The 22,156-nt window shown below is 36.2% G+C and overlaps 1 protein-coding gene across 1 annotated transcript; it reads left to right on the top strand.

Moving 5' to 3' along the window:
• The first annotated feature begins 991 nt into the window (after positions 1–991).
• On the top strand, positions 992–15,818 carry LOC140163114 (BCL2/adenovirus E1B 19 kDa protein-interacting protein 3-like). The gene is made up of 6 exons (XM_072186489.1): positions 992–1,192; positions 4,412–4,589; positions 5,089–5,176; positions 9,863–9,942; positions 14,145–14,291; positions 15,009–15,818. The coding sequence occupies exons 1-6, from the start codon at positions 1,150–1,152 to the stop codon at positions 15,049–15,051; spliced, it is 579 nt and encodes a 192-aa protein (XP_072042590.1). The 5' UTR covers positions 992–1,149; the 3' UTR covers positions 15,052–15,818.
• The last annotated feature ends 6,338 nt before the right edge of the window (positions 15,819–22,156 follow it).

Genomic DNA, 22,156 nt, shown 5'->3' with positions numbered 1-22,156 from the left:
TTTATAACAGCAACTTTGCCCAAAAGAGATAAGTTTCTAAGATGAGAATCTATTCTCATCTTCTCTGCTCCAACAATTAAGTGTTTGCTCAATCTGATGAAGTTTGGGGATAAAATTAAGCTCATAAAGCGAATTAGTATTCAGAGAAAAATTAATCCCCAATGTTTTGAAAGTGTTGGATTTCCACTTCAGACCGGCTTCCTCAAAGGGACAAAAATCTGTGCCCTTCAAACTACCAATATGAATGGCTTCGGACTTGGACACATTTATCTTACAACCAGAGAAAGAGGCAAATTTATCAAGAGTACTGAAAAGGGATTGAAAAGACTCCAGATCCCCTTGTAAGAAACATGTAGTGTCATCAGCCAACATATTAATCTTTTTCTCTGTGTTGCCAACTTTAAGCCCTTTGATTTTATCGTCGCTACGTTCCTGACTATTTCTTGCTTTTGAATTTTTTTTCTTTTGAGCGTTTTTCTTTTGAACTTCATATTTCTTTTCCCACTTTCTTCTTTCTTTTGAGGTCTTTCTTTTAATTCTTCCCGTCTTCTTTTATTTGACTCACTGAGTATCTCGTGTATCCCTGCGTGCAGCCGCGTGTATCTGATTATTGAAAGGGCGACCTCACGTATTGGTATACATCATCAACGTACTTCCACTTTTTTTTAAAAGCAACACTTGTTTAAGATACTCTCTTGGATGACGTCAGTATGTTTACATCGGCTGAGTTTTTCTCTTGTTGTGATTGGTCAATTCGCCATCAATCATGCTAATTTTATGTTAATATCGAGGGCAATGAGTTGTGCAAAGGTCATATACAAGGGAGACCACTACATGTAGAAAAATGTACACGTGGTTTTATTGGCGATGCATGGATTTGCCTCAAATATTTACTCTAAATATAGATTTTTATTTGCTCAGGTAAATTATGTTATTAACTTGAAATTGTACTTCTAAATGTCACCATGTTCATTTATATTTATAGTACCGTGTTAGTTAATAGTGGTACCCCCGATTAAAAACATCCACTCGCGGAAAAAGGTAAACAAGACATCGACACAAAAACACAAACGCAGATCGAGTGCGAAATCGGAAGCATACGGAGCAGAGAATAAACTTGCATATTTGATTAAATCCTCACAACTGACAATGACGAGTACACCGCGAAATGAACCAGAAGAGTCGCTGAATGGTAAGAATCATTGCATTTTTTTATTTGTAAAGTTTTTGGGTGAAAAAATGTCCATCGGAGGCAATGACGTGGCGACGACAGTGGTTGAGTTCTTTTCATGCGACGTAAGCTTATGATCTGTCAAATCAAGTTACGTGTGTTAATTTTTACTTCTGGCTCGTAGCCGAGTTACGTAGGTCATAATAACTCATCATTGTCATGCGGAGTAAATCAATTCTTAGTATAGCTGCATGGTGTTGATGTAATCAAGTAAAAGTCCAACAGATTGTTTCCAAAATTGTGAAAAAATGTGAAAAATAACAATTTTTAGCCACACCCAATTTTGATATTAAAATTGGATGATAGAGCCCCTAAAATTCATAGCAAATAGTATTTGCTATGAATTTTTAAAAATATTGAATAAGATGTAGTCGAGTTCAGTACATGAGTATTTAACTTTTTTTTTGCGTCAAGCATCCAATTTAAATAAATATAATTATTTTATTACTGTGTTTTGGATCCAATATTTGCATACTTGGATTCATCAAAACGTAAACATGATGAATGCCATTGTAATATAATTTGACTCAACTATGTCTCATCCAGTGTTTTAATGAGCTCAGTTGCTCAAGGTGTCGAGGCATTTGCTCAAAGCTTCACATGAATCAAGGCTAGAGAAAATTGCATTCTAGCTGTTATGAAAAGCATGATGCTGTGAAAGTTAGGAAGCAAACACAGTTTCAAAAATGTTGTTAGAATTGCACTTCAATTTAATTTTAGACTGCAAAATTTGTAACCTTTTCTCCAAAGATACGGTTGACTCATAATAGGGGGGTCACATCATTCTTTTATATACAATATAAATGTTTGGCATTAAGTTTTTCAGAAGCATCTTGCAAAATGATGAAGATAGCAATTTAAATGGTTCAAATTGGATAAAGCGTTTTCGAGTTACGCCAATTTAAAATTTCCGAAAAATGGCTGTTTTTCAGCATGATTTTGATAAAAACGCATGTTTTCGACAATATGGCATGTTTGAAGACTAAAAAAATCAAAATTATATGCTTCCTATGTCCGATTTTCACTTAAAGTTGCTGTATAACTGAGTCTTTCAACAAAGATATGTCAAGAGGTACATCATTTGCTTCAGTTTTTGAAAAAGATTACTCCAAATATGGACTAAAACACCAAAATCAAGGATCGTCGCACTCTCATTTTAACCCCTTGCAGAATAAAATTGCAGATTTACGACAATCTCAGATTAGAAATATGAATTGTGAATGGCTGCATTTACACTAAGCCAACTCTAACCCTTGGGTTGAAACATAAAAACAACAACAAAAGCTTCATGTGCATCAAAATATTGTGAGAAATTGCCTCCAAAGTGGGAAAAATCTAGAAAATCAAGGAAATTGCCGCTCAATGTAAAAAAGTGCTACAGAATGAAACAGCAAGTTACGGACACCCTCGAATAAAAATATCAACTTTGTACATCCATATTCAAGGTAAAACAACTCTAGGACTTCAAGTTGGACCACTGCAGTAGATAAAAACAACAAGTTGGTCATAATATGTTGATAACTACACTCCAGAAATGGAAAAATATGAAAACTTCACAAGTAAGGTCAACAATTTCTATGGGAAAATACACAGGAAAATGGCCAAAAAACAAATGTTTCAATATATTGCCATTTTTTAACCCAACATCCTAGAAATTTCTTGTTTACGTCAAAAGAAAGATATTTTGTGGAGATTCAGGAAAAAGGAGTCTCAATTTGATTGCACATGTGGCACACAGTAGGGTAACTCATCATCTACAGTCATCATATCAAAATTTCACCCTTTGACAGCTTATCCTATGGGAAAATAAACACATTAAAAAAAAAAAAACATCAAATTTTCAAATTTATCGTGAGAAAAAAAAAAACAAGTTGTGCCAAAATAAAGATACATTTCTCATGGTTCAGAAAAAGTAACTTTAAAATTCACTACATCGTTGGCACCGGGTCGAAAAACTCACTTTCTAAAGGCAATTTCTTAATTTCTTCTGCGGATCCAGGCACTGGTCTTTGCTGATAAATAATCTGGTGCTTTCACAGAGCCGCCGTGTAAAATTCAAAAGGTCAATAGACCTAAAAATATTTTTTTTGTAACTACACATATACTAAATAAATATTTGAAATTGTTTAGGTCTCTATGAAGAAAACAATTTGATATTTTTTTATGCTCAAAACATGCCATTGTTCATTTATGGGTCGTATGCAGACACCTAATGAGCTAATGTGTGACCCCCCTACTCATAAAAAGAGCTTTCATCCAAATTTAAACAGCGGCAAAATTAAACAAGCCTTGCAAGTAATGTCACTGGTATACTGAAAGACAATATAGCAGCCTAGTCTCTAAAATGGAATGCATTTTAACTACTGTATACGTATGCAAGTTCAAAGCTTCTCTTACATGGTATATTTTAAGGGTTCAATCAGTCCAATTTTATATCAAAATCATGTTTGTCAAACATATACATGTAGTTTGCAACTTAAATTTTTTCTTTACACTTTTTTTTTACTTACTTTTTTTTTCTAAAGTTGTTCTGGGATAGGTCTGTGTATATGACTTAGTAGTTCAAATTACATGTAGGCCTCCCCATGTATGTTATAAATTTGATTGAAACAGAACTTTAATTATTTATTACCATATTTCGTCAAATAGTTGCTCCCCCCCCCCCCTCAAATAAATGCCCCCACCACTTTTTTCAACCAAGATGTTTCAAAAATGCTGATATTTCCATGCTATCTTGTGTAGTAAGCTTACAAAGTTGCCCACGTGGTCGATAATAGCATCACTTTTTGGCGAAAATCTGGATTGGAAACCCGGAAGTGAACCAGAAGTCAGTGTTTCTAGTTCATAGTTCGTCATTTTAGCGTGAGTTTAAGTTTACCTAATGATTTTAACGGGAATTATGACAGCCTTTTCCCCAGGGTTCGATTTAGAGGGGTTTTACATGCACAAATGCATGTAACTTTGGCTCTGTGCATGTAGAATTTTGCCTGTGCATGCAAAATTTTGTGTTATTCAGCCCATTTTGAGGAAAAAAACAGAGTTGTGCATGTAAATTTTATTTTCTAAATCGAACCCTGCTTTTCCCATTTCAATGTAGAGTTAAGTCACTGTCACTCGAGGATGGAAGAAGTTGTAGTATGAATTGAAAATTTGCTCTTCTTTCTTTTCCACTTCTCATAGAATCCTGGGTTGAGGTGCCAGGGGGTCAGCAGCCTGGGGAGCTGCCTCAACTAGGAGGCTCAGCATCAAGCATGGTGTACAGGCCCCTCAACATATCTAATACAAATATGGAGAAGTTATTAATGGAAGCACAGAGAGAATCAAGGTCAAATTCAAGGGGAAGCTCACAAGGAGGAAGGTAAGCAGGGTTCGAAATAAGCAGAAGACAGTCCTGAGCAATTGTGCAAATAATATATATATCCACCAGAATTTTAGATGAGCAAATAAGTAGATGTTGTTCAGTTTTAAAATCAATGGGTTTTTTTTTATGTGTGTGTGTGTGTGTGTGTGTTTTTGTTTGTTTGTTTGTTTGTTTGTTTGTTTGTTTGTTTTTTGATAAAAGGTTTGAGTGGTGGGCTACAGCACTGAATTACTGTTTAGTGGTTAGCTCAATAATAAGTGAAATTTTCTGTATGTTTGATGTTACTGAAAAGTTGTGTGTTCAGATCAATGAACCTTTGTGGAAAATTTAAGCAAGTATAAGTACGTACCGTACCATAACTTTTTAGACATACATTGACAGACTTTCATGAACAATTAACTCTTGAGGTTTGCAATATGCTGTTCAGATATTTATCAATGTTATAATATAACTAGTGAATATATAATATTTTATGTGTCTCTATTTTCTTTGGTAGCCCCAAGAGTCCAAACAGTCCAGTGTTGAGTTCAGGGCCTAGTGCACCAGGGTCAACATACAGTGGATCATCATCAGAAAGACCACAGGTAAGCTGCTGTAATGGGCTATTTGGAATTTCAGTTGAAATCCATACACCTCCAGTGGAATCTTGTCAATGTGTACATATTTCAAATGGGGTTACGGTACCACAAATGGGTGACTCCATTTGAGATCTACCGTACACACTCTGTGTGGGAGAATATGTCTTCCATAGGGGTGGATGGATTTCAACTGGGCTAGCCCCGGTTATCATTATAAATGTATGAAATGTGTGCAGGTATGGATTAAAAAAATATAAAAGTAATCATGCAACAAAGGGAGAGATTAGTACTAATTAAATGAATTGATAAAATAGTGAGTGGAGAAGCGAGCAAGTACGGGTGAGTAACTCTGTGAAGGGGTGACTGTATAAAAGTAAAAAATTAACTTGACTGAACACAGCTGCCAACAGTGCGTACACTGTGTGATGAACACCCGGCTATTCGTAACATAAGAGTGAACCAATTCACTGGTAATTGGTTAGTATTTTCATAAAACAGGCTTTGAGTTTTGAAAATAGGTGGGCAATAAATCACGCTTTGAAATGTTAAATGAGCTGTCAGGTGTGCTATAAAACTGCACTTATGAAGAAGAAACAAGATTTTATAAGGTGAGCCATTAATCACACTCTTGTTGTAAGAAATCTAGAAAAGTTGTAAGAAATCTTGAAAAGTTGTGAGAAATCTTGAAAAGTTGTGAGAAATCTTGAAAAGTTGTGAGAAATCTTGAAAAGTTGTGAGAAATCTTGAAAAGTTGTGAGAAATCTTGAAAAGTTGTGAGAAATCTAGAAAATTTGTAAGAAATCTTGAAAAGTTGTGAGAAATCTTGAAAAGTTGTGAGAAATCTTGAAAAGTTGTGAGAAATCTTGAAAAGTTGTGAGAAATCTTGAAAAGTTGTGAGAAATCTTGAAAAGTTGTGAGAAATCTAGAAAATTTGTAAGAAATCTTGAAAAGTTGTGAGAAATCTTGAAAAGTTGTGAGAAATCTTGAAAAGTTGTGAGAAATCTTGAAAAGTTGTGAGAAATCTTGAAAAGTTGTGAGAAATCTTGAAAAGTTGTGAGAAACCTTAAAAAGTTGTGAGTTGTGAGAAATCTTGAAAAGTTGTGAGAAATCTTGAAAGTTGTGAGAAATCTTGAAAAGTTGTGAGAAATCTAGAAAATTTGTAAGAAATCTTGAAAAGTTGTGAGAAATCTTGAAAAGTTGTGAGAAATCTTGAAAAGTTGTGAGAAATCTTGAAAAGTTGTGAGAAATCTTGAAAAGTTGTGAGAAATCTTGAAAAGTTGTGAGAAATCTTGAAAAGTTGTGAGAAATCTTAAGTTGTGAGAAATCTTGAAAAGTTGTGAGAAATCTTGAAATGTTGTGAGAAATCTTAAAAAGTTGTGAGAAATCTTAAAAGTTGTGAGAAATCTTAAAAAGTTGTGAGAAATCTTGAAAGTTTGTGAGAAACCTTAAAAAGTTGTGAGAAATCGTGAAAAGTTGTCCTTGACAAAAAGTTTTACAGCCTGAATTCACCCAGTGAGATAGTCACCTTTGTCACACTGTTTATATTAATTAGCCCATTGTTTAAGTTCACACCAATGTCAAGAAAAACAGGAAAAGAACTTGTCAAGTATGGATGATTGATAAATAAATTATATTTGATATGCATAATTTTTCACACAGCATTGAAACTTGGCAAAATATAGATTTTAAGGCTTGTGGCTTTAAGTAAATGTGTATTTTATATTTTGCCGATATCCTGAAGTAGCCTCTGAAAGTATTTTTGTTGAAAGTTATTACCCTAAACTAATCTATTTTGTGGCTTGCATTGCTTGAAAAAGTACTAATGGGTATTCAGGGTTTTTAGCCCCCAAAATCCTGAAAATAGCCCCTGAAAGGTAAACAGGCATTTTTTCTTCAAAAGTAGCCCCAAAATTAAAATTAAAAAATTTTGAGGCCTGTGGTAAAATGTCATCTCCAATGGCATTGCAAGGCCTTTTCAGTATTTTCGTGAGGACTATGTATGAAAACTTGGAATTTCAGAGTTTCATAATTTTTCGCATCCTATATGTGGATTTTGTGTGTAGGCAATGTCAGAAGCTGTATAGTTGATAGGCCTTGAATTTCCTTTTTCCTAAACTTTGTATGTACACAATGGCAGGTTAGATCAATATTTGGATGACACTCAATATTGATGATAACGTTCAGGTCTTTAATTCACTTTGTTTTATCAACAAATATACAAACATGCAGTTATCACCTTTCTTACAGATGGACAAATTATTTTTGAAAATACCATCATAAACTACATTGTATTTGTATGAACCACAATAGCCTCATCCCAATGGCATAGTCCAATAACCTCAATTTTTAAATGGTTTGGATCCTAGTGATACCAGTGACATACAGTACAATAGCGAGTGAAGCAAGCAGGGACTGAATGAAATATCTTACAAATGTAAATCATCACAACTCTGTGCTAGGACGACAATTTGGAATTGGCAGGCTGGGGGAGGGGGCAAGCAATTTGTGGCAGGCTGAGTCGGGGGGTGTCAAGCAATATTTGGCAAACCATTTGAAAATTTTACCTGGGGGCACATCATTGTTGCACCCCATGGGAAATAATCAGTTCTATAAAGTATGTCTGCAATTCTTTTACTGCATGAGACTGCATGCATGTACAAATGATATGATATGGTCTATCTAGGAGAACTGGATCTCTGGCCTCCTAGCCTCCATCTAGATAAGCTAGGTTTGTAAGTCATAATATAGGTCTGCTTATTCAATGTCCAGATGTGCTCATGATAAATGTATGTCATCTGGTTCACAGTATGACCTGGTATTCATTCCAGCTTCTGATTACAATGTCTTAAATAGGCTGTGATCTGTTTCTTCATATTACATCCTATAACCCATGAGGCCAAAAAGCACATAAAATGTAGGGCTATCATTTGTGGCAAGATATTTTCACAATATGAAGGGAGCTTGTAGGTGGGACATGCATCCTCTGGGAGTTTCTATCTAGAAAAATACAGTTTTGGGGATATACCAATTATGCTGTGAAAGGTATTTTTTACCTCTCTTTTCTTTACTTTTTCTTTTCTTTTCTTTTCTTTTCTTTTCTTTTCTTTTCTTTTCTTTTCTTTTCTTTTCTTTTCTTTTCTTTTCTTTTCTTTTCTTTTCTTTTCTTTTCTTTCTCTCTCTCTCTCTCTCTCTCTCTCTCTCTCTTTCTTTCTTTCTTTCTTTCTTTCTTTCTTTCTTTCTTTCTTTCTTTCTTTCTTTCTTTCTTTCTTTCTTTCTTTCTTTCTTTCTTTCTTTCTTTCTTTCTTTCTTTCTTTTTTTTATCATGCTTTCTTTCTTGTTGCTAATTTAAAATTGCATGTTACTATTTTTTCTTGCTTTACTTGGTTACTTAGCTAGCTTGCTTGTTCGTCTGATCTTCACTGTTCATGATTTATGGTGAAACCCATAAATCTAAATTAATCTCAACTTTACATGCCTGAAGTCCTTCCCCGGGGTCCTTCCCTTTCCTTGAGTGAGTATAGTCCCACCCCGTTTTTGGGTGAACATTTTTCAAAATTGGGGGGTGGGACTATATTCAAATTTCAAAAGTTTTTTATTTTTTTCGGTTTATTTGTAGTGTCCCTGGACCTAGACCTAAATGCTAGGATCATTCATGGTTGACCTAAAAAAATTTTTTTTGAAATAAAAATTGAATTTTGCATGGTGTTTTGTGTTTTTAATATGAAAATTGATACTTTGTTTTCATGTCATACTCTATTAATGATATCAAAATGCATTGAATTTGAATGCATTTTGATATTTTGATAGGGACACTCAAAAGGCGAAAAAAATTTTGTAAATAAATTTGGGGGGGTGGGACTTTAATCGAAGGTGGGGCTATACTCGCGTCAGTACGGTATATGTTATGAGGTAATCTTACCCATAGTGCCATAGACCATATGTCGATGTTATAACTCTGTAGGGATCATGTATCTAAGTAAAATGTGCCATCCGTAATCTCCTCATCAACAGGCAAATGAAGTCTTCATACATGCAACACCTTTGTCCTAGCTCTCATATCTTGTTGTAATTGAATCTGATAGCATTTATCAGCAGATGTTCATGGACGTGTCCTTCATGTATGTAGTCTGTGGTATGTGCGCTCTAGTTCATTGAGGAGTCATGTTTACGTTCTGTCATATCCAACATGTTCAATGTGGTCTAACATTGTGTCAGGTTGATTAAACTTGGACTAGTGTGGTCTTTATGTGTGTGACGAGGTGTACGTGTTTGGCACCAAAAGGGGACACCTATATTTTAATGAGGAATGTTCAGAAATACTTTGGTGGGGTGGAGGGACAACTTGGACTTGAACAAAAAAAGCTGACTCTTAACACCACCCCCCCCGCACCTGCATCAGTGGACGCACTGGACGGGACTGCAGGCAACACATAGGGCACCTGTGACCAAACCCCCTTGGGTGTTAGGGCTAAAGGCACAGGAAAATGTTAATTGTCCCTTTATTGGTGAGTTGGTACTATGGTACACTTAAGTTCACAATATGCATTCAAAAGCATCACATGAAAATCTTTTGGGGTGAACTCCAGTGGTCTTAAAAATCTCATTTGATAAAATGATTAATTGATTGATTGCAGATTGATTGATTGATTGATTGTTTGATTGACTATTTTAATTGATTGATTTGTATGACAGGTGCCAGGTGACATGGGAATGCTAAACAGAGCAGAGTGGATGGATTGTTGGGCTAGCAGACCGGAACCTCAACCCCCTAAGTAAGTATAACGGCCTGATGAATGTGATACGATGCATTTGCATAAAATAAATAGAAACATCATTCAGTACTCGGAGAGTTCCTGCTGATTCAGATCAAACCCAGCCAAGATAATGTAGGTGTTATGGCAAGCCATCAGGGCCATTACATGTTGTGCCATCTTTAAGCACTGAATTATTGTTAATTATGGCCCCTATGGCTTGCCATAATCCAGCTGTCATTCTTCTGAAAATTAAGTACTGAGGTATAAAACAAATTGTGAATTTGTTTTTAATTAATAGCTAATTAAGTTGATTCGTCATCTTTGGGTGAATTTGTGTTTTAACATTTGGTTGTCTTTTCACAGAGGAGAATATTGTAGTATTGTGTGCTTTATACATTGTAATAATGCATTCCACTAGACATAGCTAAGTCCATTCTGAGTACCCTCATTTTTAGGCATGCATCCCCTTTGACTTCATTATTGAGATTCTTCAATATAATAATTAATAATAATTATTTTAATCATAAAAAATAATGTTGTTTTTTGAAGGAAACTCCTCTCAATATTCAAAATCACAATATCGCGTAGGGGTCAGAATTTCGGCAAGGAATCTGAGAAACCATTCTCGCAAATAGATTTTCAGTTCCCCTAAATTTATTACATGCTCGCATGTCAGGATTGATTCATTTTCTTTGTGGGTTAATACATTTGTATTTGCATTATTTTGTTTATTTTAAAAATAGCAAAGTCACTTGAATTTGTTTGTATTTAAAACTGTGTATTACTTGTTGCAAAATTTAAATGTCATCACATATTTTAGTGTGACACTCCCAAGTAGATTGATAAGAATCCCAACACATAAAAATTAAAAGCTTTTTACAGCATAATAATTAACTGAAATTATATAATGCATTATATTCCTCATCCCAAATGCAAAGTTCACCACACAGTATCCTTAAAGGTAATTTATAATCCCGGTGATCTCTAAAGAATTGGGCAGGATATTTTGATTTGATGGCAGACTTGTTACTATTTCCTGTTGTAATTCTTGAAATTCTAAAAATAGCTTTTGAATCACTATATTTACATCGTTAGATGTGATGTACCCAGGGAGGCCAGGTTATTATGGGGTTTCTCAAAATGTCATGTTATTTATAAGATTTCCTAGATTATCCACCATCAGCTAGGCCTGCCATAGCAAGGTTGAAATATGTGGGGCTGCCATCACAAATGTGGGGCGGCCAAATTACAAATATATGCCCAAATTGAAATAAAGATAAAAAGAAAAACATAACAAATTTCTCAAAAAGTGCGAATGGCATCCCCAGCCGCCCGCTTGCTATGGCCCTGCTGTATACTGAACCAATAATACTATAGCACTATTCAACCCATCGTGGGAGTTTTTCCAACATCCAGGATGCTGGTCAATCATCTGTCAGTCATGCACGCTCATCTGTCAGTCATGCATAGCGTGATATGCATGATCGCCTAGTAGCCTGAATTTGAAATGTCCCATGATGGGTTGAATTCTGCTATACATGTTTGTACTGTGTGAAATGCATTTTCTGTGCCAGATTTAACGACTATGTCATCATAATCATTTATTTTCCATCAAAAAACACAAAAATAACAAAAGCAAAAAACAATATATAACAAAAGTTTGCTTTGTTTTCTATAACAATTATGATATAAGGCCATATATCTTAATTAAATTCAGAGTCTCAAAGCTGCCACACACTGCCAATCCTCTTTGAAAATCAAGAAATTCTTAATTTCAAAATTCCTATTTGATTCCAACTTTTGAAATTTTCAACACAAAGGAGAAGTGTTTTGTAGCAGTAACTTTTAATATTTATACTTATCCAACATTTGCAACAGACATTGGATACTTTCTGCACAAAATGCTTGTCCCAAAGTCTGTACTGATAGTATACATAAAAATAAATAAATAAATTTTTTTAAATATATTTATTTATTTATATATAAATTTATTTATTTATTTAGTTAGTTAGTTAGTTACTTAGTCGCTTAGTTACTTGGTTAGTTAGTTAGTTAGTTAGTTAGTTAGTTACTTAGTTACTTAGTTACTTAGTTAGTTACTTAGTTACTTAGTTAGTTACTTACTTAGTTACTTAGTTAGTTAGTTAGTTTGTTTGTTCTTTGAGACTCATGATTTAATTAAGGTGGCCTGGCCTAATTAAGACAGCCAGAAGTATGAAGTAGGCCAAGGTACTCCTCCTTCCAAATTAGATTGCATGTTTCTCTCAGCTTTGGTGTACGTGTGTAACTTCATGAACTGTTGTGATAAGAATTTAGATGTGATTGATTGGTATGACACACAAAAAAAGTTTTAGCACCTACATGTAATAGAACAAAGGGAACTTTGAGACAAACCAGAAGTTCAAGTACACACATATGCTGACATATCTATTTCTCTTCCCTCTAAATTAAATTAACAAGTGCTGTGTCTCTCATGAGCTTTGGTTTACATGTGCAACGTTTTGTAGGAATTGTTGATCTTATTTGAATGTGATGGAAAGAAAAAAGTATGTAATGATTGATATATGCCAATGCACCCAGAGTTTGCAAACTAAGTCTCACAAATACTAAAAAAAGAATCTTTTAAAAAGTAAAAGTTCACTGTAAATTTAATGAATTGCTTGTGATCATGGTGATAACATTGGCAAGTATAGGCATCACATTTTCCAAAACTATCCACACGTACATTACACAGTATGTGTTGTTTAAAAGGATGGCCAAGGATGTTTTATGCGCTATAGTTATAGAATAACACAATTCGATCACTCTCAATTCCAACTTTGTTTTTCAAGGATGTTTTATATCCCCTACAATTACAGAATATAACTTGTAAATGTCATTTGATCAATGTACATCCATGTATTTGTTAATTACTTGTCATGTAAGTCCTAATTTATACAAGGACATGGGAAACCAGCCAAACATGTAAACATTACAAACCTCACTAGAGTCAATATACGACAACTGGATGAGCTGACAGTCAATGACCTGCCCTGCATTGTCTACGCAGATCAAACTCTGAATGATGCTTGCTGGTTTTAATGAAGTCATTATTACCGTTAGAACCAATGTTGTCTTGTAAGGGGCTGAGGGAAGGGTAGCAAGGGGGAGGTGCTAGGTCCGGGGGTACTCAAGTTTGGTTTTGGTAGGGGTGTGCCGCTGAGAATTTGAAAGTGGACCCATCAATATACCAATTTTCAAGAAATTTGGACCCATCGATATACCAAAAGTCTGAATTTAGCCCTAATTGTCTTAGTTTTTACAAATCTTCCCCCTAATTTTGGCAAAATTTCAAAAAATGTGGCTAGATTGAGGCAAAATTGGGCTATTTTATTTTCCCAGAGAAAATTTCGGAAAAAAAAAGACCCATCCATATACCAAAATTGGCCTAGAAAAAGGGGTAATTGATATACCAAAAGGCTGAAAATGCTACCAATGTTTGCAGCACGTCCCTGTATGGTCATTTGTACTGAGTACCACCAACCGGGTGCTAAGCTAGCACATTTGGTACCCTGATTTCACACTGATTTGACCCACAGATTTGAGGAAGAATTATGTACATTTTTGAAGACAAAAGTAAGTGCCTCCACCTATTTGGGTCCACCTAGTTGTTGTCTCCCTTGAAATTCAATTCCCCCACCCCTCCCCACCCCAGGGAGATACAGCCACAGGGGACTATCATTGTCATCCAAGTGAAAGCTATTCCCAGAAGATCAGTAACTTTTAAAATTTCAAAGAAAGCAACTGAATTCATCCATCATAAAAGTAAGCAAAACAAAATAATAATTGTTTTGTTTAAAAATCCTGTGCCATGCCTCTGTCCTTTTCTTGACTACAAATTTCAAAAATGTTGTGTAAAAGCATTGTTGATAATTAATATATAAATTTGAATTAATTACCAAAATACAAACAATACAGAGTACAAGCTACTAAGCAAGTAAATGGTAATTCAGGAAAGAAAAATAGACTTGTAAGTCCAAAACGGAGCTTTCCTTTCCTGTTACATAACACAATAGAACTGATCTGCATGATATGAGTTGTTGAAAGTTTGCTCAAGGGATTCTCAACAAGATCTACTAAGCAACAAATAATTTGAAAGCTCAAAGTGCAATATGAGCAAATTATTGACTTCATAATAATATTATTATTTTCTTTCTTTTTTCCCCTTCTTATTTTCACAGAGAATTCCGTTTCAAACAATTACCTGAACACACCAGATTAAGTATCCGCAAAAGTAAAGCCATGAAAAGTAGTCTACTATCGTCAGAAAACTGGACCTATGTCATTCCTTCCCTACTCATCACAAATATCTTTGCCCTTGGATTAGGGTAAGTCTGGGTGTATTCTTAATACATTTGGGTGTATTTCTGAGCAACTTGGGTGTATTTCTGAAACATTTGGGTGCATTTCAGAGATTTTTGGGTGTATAGCAGAAAACTGGATGTATGTCATTCTTCCATACTCATCACAAATATCTTTGCCCTTGGATTAGGGTAAGTCTGGGTGTATTCCTAATACATTTGGGTGTATTTCTGAGCAATTTGGGTGTATTTCTGAAACATTTGGGTGCATTTCAGAGATTTTTGGGTGTATAGCAGAAAACTGGACATATGCCATTCTTCCATACTCATCACAAATATCTTTGCCCTTGGATTAGGGTAAGTCTGGGTGTATTCCTAATACATTTGGGTGTATTTCTGAGACATTTTGGTGTATTTAAGAGATTTTTGGGTACATTACAGAAAACTAGACTTATGTCATTCCTTCCCTTCTCGTTACAAATATCCTAATATTATATGAAAATGTTCTTAAACAAATCCAAATAAAGGTGATGTTAACATACCTCAATGACGTTTCGTGCTGTAACACAGCACTTTCTCAAATATCCTAATACATTTGGGTGTATTTCTGAGACATTTGGATGCATTTCAGAAACTTTTGTGTGTATTGCAGAACACTGGACATAATTATTTCATTTCTTCCCTACTCATCACAAATATCTTTGCCAATTATTCTAATTTGCTACTTTGTCTTGTTTCTTTCAGGATCATGATAGGCATGAGGATTTCATCACCCCATACAAGTTGAGTGTCTAACCCATAGATCACAGATGATATACCCAATAGGCAAAGTCCCTATCATGATGCTGGACTTTGCCAGTTGGTACACCATCTGTGTATTATTTAGTCTATGGTGTAGACACCATTAGTGTCAGCCCATCTAGCCGTATACCTTCCATTGTACTGCAGAAGTGGATTTTTCGCAAATAATTGTTCGTGATTTTCGAGAAAGGAAACTTTTTCATGCTGGTATTTTCACACCTTAACAATGATGTCATATATTTTTTTGATTCGCAACCTAACCTTAATTCGTGAAAATAAACTTCTTGTGAAGCGAAATTTACCACTTATACAGTGTAAGTGTACTACTCATAGAAATAGATGCAGGAGGATCAGTGCTACCCACCATCTTTGTTCAGGCATGGAGGAAAAATATAGGTATTTGCAGGGATTGACCTTTTTCAATAAATCCCACAAGAGGGTAGACATGATATGTTGTCATTTGATGTCATGCCGATGTTTAAAGCTGTGATGTGGACAGTAACAATGTACGCATCGGCGTGACAACATCTCAGGTATACCCTCAAAGGCTTATGGGATTTACCCGAAAAGGTCTATTGCATTCAGAACTAATCATTGCTTGTGTGTGAAACATATGCACTGATTGGGCAAATCCATTGTAAATCCACACTCCCCCCATGGAAGATTTTTGATGGATCGTCGACAGGGGGAGTATGAATTTCAAGTAGAATTAAGGGGTGGTGCAATAATTATGTGTACCCCCGGGGTGGTGAATTCTCAAGATGGTCTGCCAAAATTGCTTGCCCCTCCCTTTGGCTGTGCCAAAAATCTTTGCCCCCCCCTTTGACGTGCCAAAAACCTTTGCACCCCCCTTTTGATGTGCCAAAAATCTTAGCCCCCCTTACACATGCAAGATTTTGGGGAACCCGAATTTAAAACCTTAAATTTACTTATCATATAATGCGAGCGCAGCGAGCAGGAAATTTTGCATATTTAAACGTGTTCCTAACGTTTTCTTAAACCTTTTTAGGGCGTAACAAAGAAACGGTGCCCAAAATATCTGTGCCAAAAATCGCTTGCCCCCCCCTTTCTACCTGCCAAAATTGCTCGACCCCCCCCTCAACCTGCCAAAAATGCTTCCCCCCCTTTTGGCCTGTCAAAAATCTTTGCCCCCCCTTTTGACGTGCCAAAAAAACTTTGCCCCCCCCCCCCCCTTACACATGCAAGATTTTGGGGAACCCAATTTAAAACCTTAAATTTACTTATCATATAATGCGAGCGCAGCGAGCAGGAAATTTTGCATATTTAAACGTGTTCCTAACGTTTTCTTAAACCTTTTTAGGGCGTAACAAAGAAACGGTGCCCAAAATATCTGTGCCAAAAATCGCTTGCCCCCCTTTCTACCTGCCAAAATTGCTCGACCCCCCCTTTCAACCTGCCAAAAATGCTTCCCCCCCTTTTGGCCTGTCAAAAATCTTTCGCCCCCTATAATTCACCACCCCGGGGTACACATAATATTGCACTACCCCTAATAGCACATTAACCAACATTTATTTGAGATTCACCCTCCCTCTATGGAAGACTCATGTTGAATCTTTCTCAGAGGGTGTGTGAAATTCGAATGGACCTGCCTAAAAGTGTTCATTCTATTTGAAATTCTTCTATACTCTCCCTGTGGAAGATATTTCAGGTACGGTGGAGTGTGGATATATCTATTGTTAATTTTCATGCAGCATTATTTTTGTTGGTTTGCGTGTGCTGCATGGGCAGTCTGAATTGGGGTATTCCTGTTGAAAACTATATACCCCTATGGAAGACATAACTTTAATCTCCCACACTAGGGAGTGTAAAATGTCAAATGGGGCTACCTGAATGGGTGACTCCATTTGAAATCTACACTCCCTGTGTGGAAGATTAAGGTCATGTCTTCCATAGGGGGTATATGGATTTCATTTGGCATAACCCATTCCCTCATTGTTCCTCCATGTATAACGGCATACTACAGTATGGGGCAGTTTGGCTTCTCCTTATCATCTATTTCTATGTGTTATCAACCACCTCATCTTCATAGAATCAGCGATTGGCTATCAACTAAGCTTGCATCTGTGTATACATCTACGCCAAGCAACCAGCTCTCGAGTGCCAGTGAATTATATAAAGTATATGAGGCACAGTCAACCAGCGATGTAAGCGGCTGTTATGGGGCACTTTGTATCATTGTACATTGAATATTGTATCTAGATCACACTATAGTGTAAATTTTTATAATTTTAGCACAAAATGGTGTAATTGCAGAATTTACTTGTCAACATTAATTTTTTCAATGCTTGGGGTTGTACCATATAGGCTTTGTAGAAATGTTTGCTCGTCTGTTTAGGCAAGGCCACTTGCCCAATGAAATTTTACTTACCTTGCTCTTTGCACACATTTTTGTTGTCCCTTGGCTACCGGGCAGGGGATTCTACTGAGCATGGATTAAAACAAGGGGCTAGACATTTTGAGTATGAAAATTATATGTACCAAAACAATAGAAACAAAGGATCAATGGTAGGATTTGGTGCTAAAATCTTGTGCCCTGTGATCTGGTGGTGCAAGTAATCGCTGCCCAAAGTTTAAATGTAAGAGGGTCAGTGGTAATTTTGAGCACATAAAACTTCAGAAGTTTGCTTTTAAGTTCATAATTCTGTTGCAAAGTTAGTGCTACCCCTAGTTTGCAAAATGTGAAAGGTATTCTGCGTTATATTCAAAACAAAAAAGAAGTGTGCTAGTAGCTGCAGTCATTAGGTTTTTAGCGCAGTTTTTGTAAACAAGAGGCCTTTGAAGCGGTTGCGCCAATGACCTGTGCATAGCGTTTGCATTAATATGCAATGTCGTAAAACTTTATAATATCCATGTACCATGGACATGTGGAGGTATTCATAAAAGACACAACTTAATAGGTTTGCTTCCCCAACATGTGTGATCCTTAATGTGGCATCATTGAAGTGCAAACCTTCTAAGGTTTCTTCGCAAACATGTGTGATTTAATGTGCATGCAATCATTGATTTTTGCTCAAAAGTTTTAATTGTCTAACAATAATGTTAAACACAGTGTTTCTAGACAAAATGCTTGACACCATGGACCACAATGGCCTCATCTCAATAGCATTGTTCAATAACCTCAATAAAACTGTGCAAGATTTGACCTCAAGTTGCAGAGTATGGGTTTGTGTACCCAAATTTTCAAAGGTCATTCAATGAATTTACAAATGTATAGGAGTTAAAGAACTGTGCCCTGATAGATGAGCATGTTGTGGATCCTAGTGAAACATGTAGTGATGTCAGTACCAAACTTGAAGCGACACAAAGTATAGCTGTTTTGATCTGATTTAAAAACAAATGTGTTCATTGTGTAAATTGCTATCTGGTACTGCATGAGGAGGGCATTGTTTCATAGCCAAAGCTAAAGTAGATAAATTTTATACAGTATACTAGAATTTGATGGTGTATAAGTTGAAATACCATGGATGACTAATTTATACATGGCAACATGTTGTAAATAGGTTATATTATATATGTGTCAGACCATGGTTATTCAAATGGTGAACATGCTTGCAGAAATATGACGATGACAATTTTTTATGATTGTGTACATATTCCATACCAAAAGGATGCACTTGTTGGCTGCTACATGTCTCTTGTTCATAATAGCTAGTTACCAGACTCATCTCAAGTGGAGGTCACTTCAAACCAAAATATGTAGGCCTATTCCTAAACCATGTGACTTGGGGATGATATGAAGTAACCTCTACTTGAGATGAGTCTGATATTTATTCCTAGCTATTGGGTTAAATTTTTTGAGCACCTATAATTATGGCAATCGACATACCATTGTAAAGTTTGTTTTATGGATTTTCACTGTTTATGAATCCTTTAAACAACCTAAACTTTACACTGGATTTGTCCTGGATGGTCACATACAGCCCTCAAGTTGATAATTGCCTTGGATTTTCATTGAAAAGGCAAGGCAGCACAGCAGTTTGTAATATTTCAATAGGGTATCATGGCAACTGTTGAAAATTTGAGAAGGGCACCAAGGCAATTTCTCGAATATGAAGAAAACACACACAAACGTAGATGGGTGATTTTATAATGAAGGGGCAGGGCTGGGGCACCAACGGCAACTTCATTAGAGGGCACGGCAAGTGACTGCCTTGGGTAAAGGACATATTTTGAGGGCATTACGGCAGTGGGGTTGGGTGCCATGGGTTAATTCAAGGGATGGTGACATGTAGCAGCCAACAGGTGCGTCCTTTCGATATGGATGTACATGTAAATTGAGAGGACAGGTGCTTTTTTCTAATCCTATTGCTATGAATCTTGTTTGTGTTTACTGTACGAAAACGTATCAAATGTTCATTAAGGGTAACATTGACTAGGTCCGTGTAGGGGGTGTACAGGGTGTATCAAAATGATTGGTACCCATTCAATATCCAGTGAGTATATGGACAAGACTGCCCCATCAAAATACAGTATAACATCCACATTATTTGAAGTTGTATGTAAGAAAAGGTCATAAAACTGTAAACTGCAGCCATTTCAAGAGAATCTAATGTTGAATTTGGGAGAAGCAGGTGTTTCATTAGACAACAACCCTGATGGGTACCAATCATTTTGATACACCCTGTATGGATTTCAACTGGAGCCATTGCTCTTCTGTTTGTAAAGGCTGGTTCAATATTTTTATGTTAGATTATTTCACGGTGGAATATCTTATTCTTAAGAATTCTTTGCTTACATGTGCTTGAAATCCTATTTTGTGATGGCATAGCCAGCATTTATTTTGACTTCCAATAGTTACATTAATCTTAAGATTGATAAAGGTTCTTTTTCAGACCCAATAAAATGATACTACTCACTCAGAAATATTTCAATTCCTATCAGGAATCTTGTTCACTCTGGTACTGGTGTTTCTAGATGTTTTTAGATGACCAGGTCATAAATAATTAGCAACAAGGAAGTTTGGTGACATCCTTAAAACCAGAAAACGGTTACCGGTTCTAAAAACATCTAGAAATACCAGTACCAGAGTGAACAAGATTCCTGATAGGAATTGAAATATTTCTGAGTGAGGTGTATCATTTTATTGGATCTGAAAAAGAACCTTTATCAATCTTATGAACTATGAACGATCCTGATGAATCTGTTCCAATAGTTACATTGATCTGTTTTATATGTAGATTGGTTAGATTTATAGATAGAATACATATTATCCATGTAGTAATAATGTTGTAGTGATAACAAGAATAATATTTTATATTTCATACTACAGGCTGATTGGTACCCATCAGTTTTGATGGTTATTGAAAAGCCTAGCCTGCTTCTAAATGCACAACATAGGGCCATCTTGAAATGACCATCATAATACTAATCGTTCGCGTGGTGCACTATCGCGCACTCGCAGAGTATCAATGGGCGCGTAGTACAGTGCGCGCATCGGAAAGCATTACAGTGTGACTAACAGGTGCATCTCATTCTCCCGATTGATTTCATTATTTTAGTAACGGCCTATATCCACGTCCAGATACTAATTTCGGGTCCTCCTATGTGGTAGCAGGACAGGGCTTGGAAGAAGCGAATGATGGGTTTCCAGATTATGGGTAGGCCTACCTAACTACCGAAGTAAGCCTATGCATCACAGCTACAAAACAAGGAGAGTTGTTGTGTCAAGTTTGGTCTTGATCATGGAGATACGCATTTCATAGTAGTTTAAAAGGTCAGGGCAGGTATATGGGTAACAGGTGTTGGGTAATTAGAAATAGGCCTATCACGAGAACCGCCCGACCCGAGAACAGCGAAATCTAGTGATTTATAGTTATAATGCTGTTTATGACATTAATCAACAAATTGTATGGATCCTATGTTGCATTTTGATGTAACAGTCATTTCCATGCCCATATCACTGGAAACTGATTGGTACCAATCATTTTGATACAGCCTGTATGTGACTATCCTACATTGGTGGGGTCATCATGGTCTCAATAGCTGCTATGTGTTAAATATGTACAATACAATACAGTACAGTAGATTGTATTCCACATATTTAACACAGAGCAGCTACTGGAGTTACGAGGTTTTGCCAGAACAGTGACAATTATGCCGTTCACACATGCTTTAATTACTGAAACTACCAGCTTCTCTACCAGGCCATGCATTGGGAAACAACAACAAGGCCTATATACACTGATCCACCTTGCAACAGCCTTCGCTTTGCTTTTTGGAAAGTCAAATGCTATATAGTCTTAATTATTAATTTATAATCAGCAATCTTGCCTATTGTACATAACATGCTCAATCTGAGGTTATTGACGGACGTGTTGATACTACACGTTATTCCATACAGTATGCGTATTGTTATAGAGGGCCATACTAAAGGCTGAGCCTGTGTGCATTGAAATGTACATAAAGTAGCCTGGGTTTGGAACAGTAACCTCATATCATTCACTGTCTACTTATAATGATGGCCCGGCTCATTGTGCTGTTCCACTTGAAATCCATACACCTTATGGAAGGCATGACCTATCTTCCACACAGGGAATGTAGGTTTTAAAAGGAGTCGGATATCCCCATTTGAAATTCACACTCTCTGTGTGGGAGATTAAGGTCATGTCTTCCATATGGGGGTGTATGGATGTCAAGTGGAATATCCCATTACTGTACATGTATCAAGGCATCATGCAATCTTCAGCAGTCACTGATTTGACAATGCTATATGTTCGGTGACTTTAAGCTATTCCTATCATTAAATCTTTCCCCTCAATCTTGATTGCTATGTTTTGTGGAAACTGAAAATAGCTAATACTAGTGTATAATAATCAGTTTGTGTTCATTATATGATATAACATAAAGGTGACAAATATTTACAGTTATTTTACGTCATGCCCATTCCGGGGTGATCTTACTATCATGTGTTGCCATCATAAGCAGACCCTCACAATTGCAACATAATCACCGACCAACTTTGGTTAGAAAATACCAAGCATATTACTTGATATTACTTGAAACACTCTTGTTGAGGAGACCCTTTTCACTGACCACTGTTTCAGATAAAGATTTGTTTTTGTCCGTGTGTT

Source organism: Amphiura filiformis, chromosome 10, assembly GCF_039555335.1.
Source record: "Amphiura filiformis chromosome 10, Afil_fr2py, whole genome shotgun sequence".
Taxonomy (NCBI): Eukaryota; Metazoa; Echinodermata; class Ophiuroidea; order Amphilepidida; family Amphiuridae; genus Amphiura; species Amphiura filiformis.
The sequence above is the reverse complement of the archived record's forward strand: the minus strand, read 5'-3'. Positions and strand labels throughout refer to the sequence as shown.

What these genes read in the sequence shown, in the direction of transcription:
- LOC140163114 (XM_072186489.1), top strand. Translation starts at nt 1,150, where the DNA reads ATGACGAGTACACCGCGAAATGAACCAGAAGAGTCGCTGAATG. An exon ending in GGAAGCTCACAAGGAGGAAG is followed by an intron (nt 4,590 to 5,088) that starts GTAAGCAGGGTT and finishes TTTCTTTGGTAG; the next exon opens with CCCCAAGAGTCCAAACAGTC. An exon ending in CCGGAACCTCAACCCCCTAA is followed by an intron (nt 9,943 to 14,144) that starts GTAAGTATAACG and finishes TTATTTTCACAG; the next exon opens with AGAATTCCGTTTCAAACAAT.